The following is a 12,946-nucleotide window of genomic DNA, read 5'->3' on the forward strand; positions in this document are numbered from 1 at the left end:
TCTCTTAGGAATGCTTTTACGTCAGGCTTAATTTAGGTCCGTTTCTATTGAGTTTCATGGTTGAACAGCTTTGCAGACTCAGTAGAGTCCAGCACCTAAGTGTGTTTTCCATATGCAGTATTCAGCTTCTTTCAGCGAACAGCTTCATATGTTCTGAACAACCAAACATTTTGCCTGTTGAGACAAGAACAGAGACACTCAGCAGAGGAGGGAGCAGATGGGCAGGGTAGGGTGTAGTAACAGGAAAGGGTGAGGGAGGGAAGAAAAGGCAGGGGGACGCTAGCAAAAGTAGAGTGAGGGGGGTCGAGAGGAATGGAATGGATGGGTGGAGAGGGGGATGGAGGAGGGAAGGAAGTCAAGGAGAGAGAGAGAGGTTTTCACAAAGTGTTTGGCAAAGTCCCTCTCAGTCCGGCACAGCCTCTCAAGAGGGAGTCAAGAGGGACTGGTTCTCACTGATCAGGTAGGTGTGTGTGTGTGTGTTTGTGTGTGCATGAGTATTGTATGTGTGTTTTCTTGTTTGTGTGCATGTGTGTGTGTGTGTGTGTGTGTTTTAAACAACCAAATGTTATAGGAAATGGGGTGAACAGAAAATAAACTAACATCTATCTTTTTTCTTTTTCTTTTTTGCATCAAAGGATACTTGTTCCACATTTCCCTGTACAGAGTGCTGGTTTGGCACCAGAGTGGATACGTATACAAAGACTACACTCAGAAAAAAAGGTGCTATCTAGAACCTAAACGGGTTCTTCGGTTGTCCCCATTGGAGAACCTTTTGAAGAACACTTTTTGGTTCAACGTAGAACCCTATTGGGTTCTATGTAGAACCCTTTCCCCAGAAGGTTCTACATGGAACCCAAAATGTTCTACCTGGATCAAAAAGGGTTCTACCTGGGACCAAAAAGGGTTCTCCTGTGGGGACAGCCGAAGAACCCTTTTGGAACCCTTTTTGCTAAGAGTGTACATTCATTTATATATTCTAATATTTTTTACAAGTGGATCCATTACTTGATGAATAAAGAACCTTAAATACTGCCCCTGCAGTAACGTACAGTATTTAACATGCAGTATATCTAGTGTTGGCTTGTTTTCATAACTGTTTTGTGTGTGTGTGTGTGTGTGTGTGTGTGTGTGTTTGTGTTGTTCATGGAATTGATCCCCTGTAGCTCTCCTCTCTTTTTATGTGGTGATAGATTACATTTTACTTGGGACTGTTTATGGTGTTTTGATACGTCCATCTATATTTTCCAGTCATTCTCCATTAGAGTAGATGTAGAAAATTATGTTATAGTGTAGAGTCCAGGAGTACATTATGTACTAATGATCTGGCAGCAGGAATACATCACTTTCATATGTGTTGTTTTTACAAAGGGGGGCAGAGAAACGTCTTGATGGTAATTTATGAGTTTCAACTCCCAAAGGTAGAGTATGGGTCCTTTACAATGTTCTCTCATTTCTTTGGGCCCCTTTCTTGTACAGTAGGGTCAGGTTGGTCAATTATCATTTGGAGTCTTTCCCAGTATGTTCAGGTAGGTTCACATTTCTGAACTCTGGGTAAGTCTCCTCAATTTTTTTCCCTCTCTTTCTCTCCTTTTAGCTGCAGCAGACTTCTGTGTGAATTCTTTCCTGCGTGTGTGTGACCATGCGTGGTGTGTGTGTGTTCTTTTTGGCGTGCATCCTGACGCTATCCCTCGCCATGCCAGGCAGGCAGGACCCGTTTCTCTGGCTGTCCGCCCTGCATGGTCGCGGTTACGCCGAGGGCTCCCTATTGGCCGACACCACCGGGGGGGAGTGTCCTGAGGAGTGTGACTGCCCGCCCTCCTTCCCCATCGCTATGTACTGTGACGGGCGGGGCTTGACAACCATGCCCACCGTGCCCTCCAGGATGAAGTACCTGTACCTGCAGCACAACGAGATCACCGCCCTGCCAGACTCCGCCTTGGCCAACGCCACCAACCTAGTCTGGGTCATGTTGCATCACAACGCGCTGTCTACGGACAAAATCGGCAAGAGGGTAGGTTACTCTATACAACACGACACGTCACAGCACGTCACGATACGATACGACACTAGGCTACACTACACTACTCTACACTACACTAGGCTTCGATCAACCAACCAATACATAGATTACAACATACTTTTATCCTCATTGTATTCCAGGCTTTTGCCAAGCTGCAGGGGTTGGAGCGTCTGTACCTTCAACATAACAACCTGACTGGTGTTCCCCCCAACCTGCCACACTCACTACGGGACCTCAGACTCAACAACAACAACATCAACAAGGTAACAACATCATTCAGACCCTTCATCACTGCTGCACTTTCAAACACTTTTATTCTTCTTCATCTGTATTCAGTCTTTATTTTGATTGTAAAGTGCATCCAGATGTTTTTCAATCAAGTGTCCAAGAGGCATGTGAAAAAACACACTCTTGGAAAGACCACAAGCATCCCGGGCTTCCTTACTGTTTTATGCAATCATTTCAATAAAGTTTGTTTTGTTGTGGTTGCCTAGATAATGCCAGAGGCCCTGGAGGGCATGGACAACCTGACCATCCTGTATCTCCATGACAACGCTCTGACGGAGATGGGCACGTCTCTTAGGGGGTTGAACTCACTCACACTGCTCGACGTCAGCGGCAACAAGCTGAAGAAGGTACCGTAGTGTAGAGGGTGTGTGCGTGTCTGTGTGTGTGTGCATTTCACTTTTCTGCCTTCTCTTTGTGAATCACTTAGTGAAAAATGCTTTTGTAAAAACACATTATAAGGGGTACATTTTTATTGATTGAGTGATCTATTGACTGACTGACTGACTGATTGATCACCCCAGGTTCCAGACAGCCTCCCAGAGCGCATCCACCAGCTGTACCTGGAGTCTAATGCCATTAGCGCTGTCCCAGAGGGATTCCTCAGTAAGTTCTCCCAGCTGCAGTACATCCGCATGGGCCACAACCAGCTGACGGACAAGGGCATCCCCCCCAACACCTTCAACGTGACTGGCCTGGTGGAGCTGGACCTCAGCTTTAACCAGCTGGAGAGGATCCCCCTCGTCAGCCAGACGCTGGAGCACCTCTACCTGCAGGCCAACCACATTAAAGGTGTGTGTAATTAGTGATGTCTGACAACCTAATTAAGCATAATCAAAACGGATTTATCAGCTAGCGTCATCGCATCATGACATGAACTACGGAGGCCCATGAGGATCAACAGCATCCACATTTCATATCCTCAAATTGTATATAGTATGCATGTTTGCATGCATGCAAGCAGAACATACACATGCACATGTATGAGCACACAGCATCTTGGCTGTCCATTGAAGTCCATGATGACAATGCTCCATTGAGGTTGGGGGGAAGGGTAGGTTACAGTAAGGCTTCTGGTCCTTGGGACACTTCATGTGGCTGTGCAGCATAGTGTGGCTGTGGTGCACAGATACCCTTACACTATGCTGCATGTAGGACACATGTCCAGAGTCTAATGATGTGATTCCAGCAGCACTTTGAAGTTGTTTGAATGCCACAATTTAAACAATATCTCTCTGTCTCTTCTCTTCCTTCCCTCTCTCTTTGTAGAGTTTACCCTGGGTAGTTTCTGTAGTGCCGTGGACGTGATGAACTTCTCCAAACTGAGGACGGTGCGTCTGGATGGGAATGAGATCAGCACCGGGGATGTCCCCTCCAACTCAGTCCTTTGTCTGCGCTTGGCCAACACCATCGAGGTGTAACACTCCCATCTCACCACCGGGCTGCAGTACCATCGAGGTGTAACACCACCAGAATGCAGCATTTCCACTACACATCTGCAACCCTATTTCCCGAACAGAGGGCAGCAGTCTGATTGTCACTAGTTACCACAGCCCCAAAGTCATAATTATGGCTAAACCCCCACCTATTTCTATCATATATAAGCCATTTAGCAGACGCTGCTATCCAAAATGACTTGCAGTCATGCATGTCTTTGACAGGAATTGAACCCACAATTCTGGCGTTGCAAGCACCATGCTCTACCAACTGAGCTACAATTTCTCCTCCTATAATCTGATTTTAAACCTAACCCTAACCTTAACCCTAACCTTAACAACACTGCTAAACTTATGCCTAACCCTAACCTTAAATGAAGACCAAGAAGCTAATTTTTGCTTTCATTAATTTTTTTATATAGCCAATTTTGACTCTGTGGCTGTGATAACTAGTGACAACCCAGCAGTCCCCACTTTACCATCACATTGCAATTCCCCAATCTCACCAACAAGGGGCAGCAGAGGGTTATGAGACACAAAGGCCCACCAAGTTTATCTTGGTTTTGTTTGTTTTACTAATATAATTCAAAGGGCATTATCATACATCTCCATATCAGGTCAAGTTGTTTTCTAAACTTTAGAAATAGATAGAATTTGCAAAGCATATTGAAAGTGCTTCCAAAGTCAACTTCATTTCAACTTTTTGACGGTCAGAAAAAATGATGGACGAATGGCAGTTGGCTGTCCATCATTTACGTTGTCTGTTAACATATGAGCCTCAGAGAAAAACCATTGGCTCAAATCTCTGTGTTCCAGCCCTAACCTGATTAGGGATGTAACTGTTGTGATTTATGATTGGAGAGACATGTAGGCCTACTGCATGTATTGGAATTATTATTGACTAAGGGCCGGGTGTTTCGATGTCCTTTACAGGGCTTTCTTATTGACTTAATAAAGGTATCCATGTTTTACTAAGACTTAACCGGTTATTGATTTTGGGTTAATGTTTTGGTTCAATCTCTTGTTTCACAAAGTCAATATAGTTTTTGGGACAAAAATTTAACTTGAGTGCCACTGTAAACCCACAGTGCCAGACGAAAACCAGAAATTAGCTTTCATTGGGTACGGTCTGCAGTATGTATGTTATACGAGAGACAGAGGCAGGGACAGGGACAGGGACAGGGACAGAGACAGAGGCAAGGACAGAGACAGAGACAGAGACAGAGACCCGATCACCCAACTATGTCTCTGTGGGGCACCAGGACATAGAGAGGAATGCAGGACAGAGTGGAGAGAATGCAGCCAGGAGAGAGTGGGATCTTGGCTTGGCTGACTGACACACACAGGAGAATGAAGCTTTTGTCTGTTCTTAATTGCCACATCAATCATTCGTCGGCTGAAGGAGTACGCACAAACAAACATGTTTGCACATACGCGGGAACACAAACACACACACACACACACACACAGAGAAACACACACTTCCAGTCATACCCAAGGTAAGTGCTTTGAATGGTAAGATGGGAAAACACACCTTGTCCACCACCAATGTGTATCACCCACCTGGGTGATGCCACGACAGCTACTGTATGTTGTGATGGAAAGTTCAAAACACATCAGCTATCACAGTGAAGAGGTGAGGACATCAGATTACCAATTTGGGGTAACAAAATGACCCCAGTTGGCGCTTTTAAGTCATTCTGAAAAGTACTTTTTCTCTCATGGCTAACTACCAGGAAGTTTGAAAAGACAGGATGAGTGTGGCTCAGTTGGTAGAGCATGGCACTTGCAACACAAGGGTTGTGGGTTAGTTTCTGATGGGGGACCAGTAAGAACAAATTTGAAAATGTATGCAGTTGCTCTGGATAAGAGTGTCTGCTAAAATGTAAAATGGTACTTATTTAAATTAGGTAAGAAAATATAATGTTACCGTTGATGTATTATAATGAGAGGTCACCTTGTGCCCTTAATAATGAATCCAAGTGTTTGACATGGGGGTCCAGTAACTTTATGATAAAATACTTTGATCTGGTTTCCTTCAAATATCATCCAATTAATCAAAAATGTGATTTTGACTCTCCATGAACTTTAAACGAACAATATGTTGGCGCTTTTAGGGTTAAGACGGGGCTTTGGTGATGTGTAACATGTCTGTTATCTTTACTAGTTTCCTGCGGTCAGGATTACCGTAAAATGACTGTTTAAGACTGAAAACATGCTGTAATCTCTGTAAACAGAGTCTTGGAAAAATACAGTGTCCTGTACAATGGCAACAACATGATGTAGCCTGTGTGTGTGTGTGTATGTGTGTGTGTCTAATCCTATGATGAGGGTGCTGCTACTGTAATGTGACCATCTCTCTCTGTGTCAGCATATGTGTAATGAACTCACTGCATCCTTGCTCACATACACAACAATGATGCAGTGCATGATGGATAAATGAGGTAACTCAGTGCTTAACTAACCTGAAAAGTGCCTTTCCTTCGTCAGACTATATTTGATGATAGATGAATATACATTATTCCAATTGCTTGTTTACTGTATACTTGTGTGTATTTGTGATGCCATGGAAACTATTGTCTTTACAGCCCAGCTATGAGAACCACATCCAACCTGTAGGCCTACTACAGTAGACTACATCCTGTATCTCTGTATATCGGACCACATCCTCTCTTCCCATGCCTCGCCTCCTCTGCCTCTGCTGTTACTGCTACAGGTAGTCTGAGAACATCAACAATACTTCTCACCACTTCCCTGACATTGGTGGTGGCCGATAGCGGTAGCCTAGCGGTTCAGAGCATTTGGTCAGTAACCGAAAGGTCACTGGTTCAAATCCCCAAGCCAACTAGGTGATATATCTGTCAACGTGCCCTTGAGCAAGGCACTTAACCCTAATTGCTCCTGTAAGTTGCGTCTGCTAAAATATAAATCTAAGGTGTAAGAACAAGATGGCTGTTCTTGAGAGGAGCCAACATCTTCCTTAACGAAGACTACTCGGAAGCTGTGCATCCACTTCGACTCATTGTCCACCCTCCCTCCCAAAAGACTAGGAGGAGTGAGAGAGCCTAGTTTCTGGGTCAATAGCTTCAGCCCCACATCATACATACACCAATTGACACTCACAAGTGCCTGATTGACAATGTTCTTGTCATGCTTTGTGTTTTTTTTCTTCATATTATGTCTATCTCCGATAAGCTACCGAGGAAAGGGCAAAACATTGTACATATTAAATGTTGCCTTAGAAATAAGGTTTATGAAATCAATAACTTGCTAAAATTCAGATAACATTCATATATTGATCATCTTAGACTCAGTTGCACGTTCACCTGCCTCATCTAATGTCTCTTCTTTTGGGGTGCTGCTATAGGCCACCAAGTGCTAACATTCATTATCTGGATAATATATGTGCAATGCTTGATAATGTGTGTGATGTTAACAGATAGTTATATTTTCTGGGTGACCTGAATATAGACTGGTTTTCATCAAGCTGTCCACTCAAGAGGAAGCTTATCACTGTAACCAGTGTCTTTAATCTGGTTCAGGTTGTTAATCAACCTACCAGAGTGTTTACAAACAGTACAAGAACTATATCATCCACATGTATTTATCACATTTTTACCAATGCTGCAGAACTCTGCTCTAAAGGTGTATCCATGTCCATTGGATGTACTGACCATAATATAGTGGCCATATCTAGAAAATACAGTTCCAAAGGCTGGGCCTAACATAGTGTATAAGAGATGATACAAAATGTTTTGTACTGATTCCTATGTTGAAGATACAAAAAATACTTGTTGGTCTGATGTGTGTAATGAGGAGCATCCAGAAATAGACTGTTAGCACTGTTAATGCCCCGTGGATTGATAAGGAATTTAAAAGCTGTATGGTTGAGAGGGACGAGGCAAACAGAGTGGTGAATAAATCTGGCTGCACATTTGTTTGGCAAAAACTGTAAATTGAGAAATTATGTGACTAAACTGAACAAAAATAAAGAATACATTTTATTATGAAACCAAGATATAAAGTATGATGGAAAAAAGTTTTGGAAAAAATACTTTAAAGGAAATGATGGGCAGAAAGACTAATTCAACTCCATCTTTCATTGAATCAGATGGCTAATTTCTCATAAAATCTTTTGATGTTGCCAATTACTCTAATTACTATTTCATTGGCAAAGTAGGCAAACTTAGGCATTAAATGCCAACAACAAACTGTGAGCCATCACATTCATGCATAAATTACCTAATAATGAAAGAAAAGCATTGTAATTTTGAATTATCTAAAGTTAGTGTGGGTGAGGTAGAAAAATGATTGTTGTCCATCAATAATGACAACCCACCTAGTATTGACAACTTAGATAGAAAGCTACTGAGGATGGTAGCAGACTTTATTGCCACTCCTTTTTGTCATATTTTTTATCTGAGTCTGTAGATTTGTTTAAATCCTCAGACCTGGAGGGAGGCCAAAGTCATTCCACTACCCAAGAATGGTAAAGCAGTTTTTATTGGTTCTAACAGCCGACCAATCAGCTTGCTGACGACTCTTAGCAAACATTTGCAAAAAAATGTTTTGACAATGCTATTTCTCTGTAAACAAATTAACAACAGACGTTCAGCATGCTTATAGGGAAGGGCACTCAACATGTATTGCACTGACACAAATTACTGATGATTGGTTGAAATAAATTGATAATAATAAGATTGTGGGTGCTGTACTGTTAGATTTCAGTGCAGCCTTTGATATTATTGACCATAACTTGTTGTTGAAAAAACGTATGTGTTAAGGCTTTTCAACCTTTGCCATATTGTGGATACAGAGCTATCGATCTAATAGAACACAGAGGGTTTTCTTTAATGAAGCTTCTCTAATGTTAAACATGTAAAGTGTGTTGTACCGCACGGCAGCTCTCTTGGCCCTCTACTCTTTTCTATTTTTACTAATGACCTGCCACTGGCATTAAACAAAGCCTGTGTGTTTATAAATGCTGATGATTCAACCCTATATGCGTCAGCAACCACAGCTAGTGAAATCACTGCAACTCTAAACAAAGAACTGCAGTCAGTTGTAGAATGGGTGGCCAGTAATAAACTAGTCCTGAACATCTCTAGAACTAAGAGCATTGTATTTGTTACAAATAATTCCCTAAGTTCTAGACCTCAGCTGAATCTGATAATGAATAATGTGGCTGTTGAGCTAGTTGAGGAGACTAAATCACTTGGTGTTACCTTGGATTGTAAACATATTGTTTCAATGGTTGTAAAGATGGGGAGAGGTCTGTCTGTGACAAAGAGATGCTCTGCTTTTTTGACACCACACTCCACAAAGCATGTCCTGCAGGCTCTAGTTTTATCTTATCTTGATTTTTGCCCAGTCATATGGTCAGGTGCTGCAAAGAAGGACCTAGAAAAACTGCAGCTGGCAGAGAAGAGAGCAGCACGTCTTGCTTTTCACTGTAATCAGAGAGCTAATGTCAATATTATGCATGCGAGTCTCTCTTGGCTAAAAGTAGAGGAGAGACTGACTGCATCACTTCTTCTTTTTATAAGAAACATGAATGTGTTGAAAATTCCAAATTGTTTGCATAGTCAATTTACATACAGCTCTGACACATGCACTTACCCCACCAGACACGCCACCAGGGGTCTTTTCACCAGGGCCAAAAATTAACACCCCCCACCTGTCAAATGTGGGTAGATCTTGGCTTTGGCGGGTAACATGTGTGGTCAGAGCTCCACAGTGTGAACATTTCATTCGCATTTGTGAATAAAAATAGTCAAGTATGATCACATTTATAGCTAAATAAATGCTGCAGTAGCGGTTTTCAAAGTATTTCTACCGTTTAATTTCATAGTTGGTCAATTAATCGAACAAAGTCAAAGAACTAGGAATCCTATAGCCTATCCCACCTCACACTGCAACACTGCCTGGCTGGGGGCTGTGCACATGTGAAGAGATTATTGAAATATTCATTTTTAGAAGTGCTGCGCAGTACACACAGGCATAAAAGTTGGTCTCATTAACTTGAAATGAAAGTCTACTGAAGTGAGAGTTTGTCCTTGTGTTTCTTGGCTATTTACATTGTTTTGTTCACAAGTTAGGTTGTTTTTCAATGTTTAAATTTCAACTGCTAGGGAAGAGAAGACAATGGTGCTACTAGTCATAACTGGAGTCTCGTACCACGGTAACCTCCCGCCCTTAAAGGGAGACATGAAAATGTTTGTCTCCGATATTTTGGTTAAAAGACTCAAGTCACAAACATTTTAATTAAATTCAACAATATACCACATTACTTCTTACTAGTAATACATGTATTGTTTAAGAAACATTACAAAGCATGCTCATCCATTTTGGGGTGTTTTGTTGGTGTAATTGTTGCACACAAAATATTATTTTGGCTGGTAAGAAATCTGAGTGGCTGGTAGATTTTTTAATCTACCTGCCACAGTGGCTGGTGGACCACAAAGTACATTTTAGGCCCTGCTTTTCACACTTCCCAAATCCAGTAAAAATTCAAGGAAACGTACAGTATTATATAGAGCCATGATTGTGTGGAACTCCCTTCCTTCTGAGATTGCTCAAGTGAACAGCAAACCTGGTTTCAAAAAACAGATAAAGCAACACCTCATGGCGCAACGCCTCTCCCCTATTTGACCTAGATATTTTCTGTACTGATTTGTAGGCTATGTGTGTTGTTTTAAATGTATGTAGTTATGTTCTTGTCTTTTAATGTTCAGTATTATGTCATGTTTCATGTTTTGTGTGGACCCCAGGAAGAGTACTTGCTGCTTTCGCTAATAAAATACCAAAATACCTTCTAATGAATTTGAAAACAAATGTGCATTGTCCAAGGCAACTAAGTTGGTGTATTTAGTGATGGTGTATTACAGTTATACATCACCAAAGTGATATGACATATCTTAGGATTTGAGAAAAGTTGTATTAGACACAGATATGACACTATCCCCTAACACAATAGAATCAGTCAAAAGATTCCAGACAAAAAACACTGGTTCTCTTATTGTTTACAATACCGTTGCAATGCATCAATACATTATTCATAAAACACCATCAGTATGTTTTTCAAAACAGTTACCAGGAAATCAGCTAACCCATGGCAGTCATAAAGAACACACAAACCAGATTTGTTTGTGAGGCAGGTATGTTTTTACAATATGATTCTCAACCACTATCTGATCCTGTGACATAGGCACACAGTAGCTTTTGTTCAACAAAGAGGGCTCCCTCTGTGGTTCTCAGCTCAAGAATTGACGATGGTGCAGGACTGTGTACAATAGTCCCGACACTCTCTGTCTACATGTTAATAACCCTTGCTTGTGATACGGCTTTGGAAACCTTTGGAAGTTTACTGTCATATAATTTTTCATAAAACAAAAGGTTAAATTACTACACACCAGGGCCTCCTGAGTGGTGCAGTGGTCTAAGGCACTGAATCGCAGTGCTAGATGCGTCACTACAGACATGGGTTCGATCCCAGACTGTGTCGCAGCCGGCTGCGACTGGGAGACCCATGAGGCGGCGCACATTTGGCCCAGCGTCGTCTGGGTTAGGAGAGGAATTGGCCGGCTGGGATGTCCTTGTCCCATTGTGCTATTGTGGTGGGCTGGGCGCATGCACGCTGACTTCGGTTGCCAGCTGTACAGTGTTTCCTATGACACATTGGTGTGGCTGGCTTCCGGGTTAAGTGAGCAGTGTGTCAAGAAGCAATGCGGCTTGATTGGGTTGTGTTTCGGCAGATGCATGGCTCTCGACCATGGCTATATTTCAACGTTACAGCACTTGTTTACGGAAGACAGAGGCAACCATCTGTTCTAATTAGCTATCTAGAGTCTCTGAACACCTGTGTGTATTGGAAGAAGGACACCAGAAAAGTGTTGTACCAAAAAAATACTTTTACAATTTAGTCATTTAGCAGACGCTCTTATCCAGAGCGACTTACAATTAGTGAGTGCATACATTTTCATATTGGTCCCCTGTGGGAAACGAACCCACAACCCTGGCGTTGCAAGCACCATACTCTACCAACTGAGCTACAGGGGACCTGTTGGCTGCAACTGTGTCAAAATAGTGTATATGTAGCATTCACGTTTAGATGGAGTATTTGGCTGTTTTTGCTGCCAGAGCCAGTTTACCTCTGAACATAACATGTAAGGTCCTTGGACTTTAAAGAAGTAGGCTCGCCTACACTCCTTAACAGTACATTATTGGGCTAACACACACATTCACAGGCACACACACACACACACACACACACACACACACACACACAGACATGCACATGGATCCACACATGCATTCAAAACACATGCACGTGCAGACACACACATAAGCACATACCCACACTAGAAAACAATCTACAAAGCACTTGACCCTATTCAGTCATTGACCAAAATTATAGGCAACCTGTTTTGTTTGGCATTGATAGAATAAACCCACTAGAAATAGTCAGTGGTGTAAAGTACTTCAGTAAAAATACATTAAAGTCGTTTTTTGGGGTATCTGTACTTTACTTTACTATTTATATTTTTGACAACTTTTACTTTTACTCCACTACGTTCCTTAAGAAATGAATCTCCATACATTTTCCCTGACACCCAAAAGTACTAGTTACATTTCGAATGCTTAGCAGGACAGGAAAATGGTCAAAATCACACACTTATCATAACATCCCTGGTCATCCCTACTGCCTCTGATCTGGCAGAGTCACTGAACAAAAATGCTTCGTTTTTAATGATGCCTGAGTATTGGAGTGTGCCTCTGGCTATCTGTAAATAAATAAAAAACAAGAAAATCGTGCCTTCTGGATTGCTTAATATAAGGAATGTGAAATAATTTATACTTACCACTTTTTATACTTAAGTACATTTTAGCAATTACGTTTACTTTTGATACTTAAGTATATTTAAAACCAAATACTTTTAGACTTTTTCTCAAGTTGTATTTTACTGGGTGACTTTCACTTTTACTTGAGTCATTTTCTATTAAGGTATCTTTATTTTTACTCAAGTATGACAATTGGGTTAGTCATATCTGAAAGAGGACAAAAGAATGAAGGATTTAGGTCTCTTTACGAGAAAATACTGTAAGTATGTCTTTGTCCTCTGGTTGGAAACACGCGCGCGCACATGCACGCACACACACGCATGCGGACGAACGCGGTTTCAAACGTTTCACTCAAGCTATAATT

The 12,946-nt window shown here is 41.7% G+C and overlaps 1 protein-coding gene across 2 annotated transcripts; it reads left to right on the top strand.

The window, feature by feature from the left end:
• The first annotated feature begins 362 nt into the window (after positions 1-362).
• On the top strand, positions 363-4,040 carry fmoda (fibromodulin a). 2 transcript variants are annotated; one of them, XM_045224049.1, is made up of 7 exons: positions 363-460; positions 636-720; positions 1,595-2,011; positions 2,161-2,283; positions 2,515-2,655; positions 2,830-3,097; positions 3,575-4,040. In XM_045224049.1, exons 3-7 carry the CDS (start codon positions 1,640-1,642, stop codon positions 3,724-3,726), a joined length of 1,056 nt encoding a protein of 351 aa, XP_045079984.1. In that variant the 5' UTR covers positions 363-460; positions 636-720; positions 1,595-1,639; the 3' UTR covers positions 3,727-4,040. The 2 variants fall into 2 exon arrangements, with proteins under 2 accessions (XP_045079984.1, XP_041748956.1); XM_041893022.1 differs by lacking the exon at positions 636-720.
• Positions 4,041-12,946: the final 8,906 nt, after the last annotated feature.

The sequence above is a fragment of the Coregonus clupeaformis genome, chromosome 12 (assembly GCF_020615455.1).
Source record: "Coregonus clupeaformis isolate EN_2021a chromosome 12, ASM2061545v1, whole genome shotgun sequence".
NCBI classification, from domain to species: Eukaryota; Metazoa; Chordata; class Actinopteri; order Salmoniformes; family Salmonidae; genus Coregonus; species Coregonus clupeaformis.

What these genes read in the sequence shown, in the direction of transcription:
- fmoda (XM_045224049.1), top strand. Translation starts at nt 1,640, where the DNA reads ATGCGTGGTGTGTGTGTGTTCTTTTTGGCGTGCATCCTGACGCTATCC. An exon ending in ACAACAACAACATCAACAAG is followed by an intron (nt 2,284 to 2,514) that starts GTAACAACATCA and finishes GTGGTTGCCTAG; the next exon opens with ATAATGCCAGAGGCCCTGGA. An exon ending in GCAGGCCAACCACATTAAAG is followed by an intron (nt 3,098 to 3,574) that starts GTGTGTGTAATT and finishes CTCTCTTTGTAG; the next exon opens with AGTTTACCCTGGGTAGTTTC.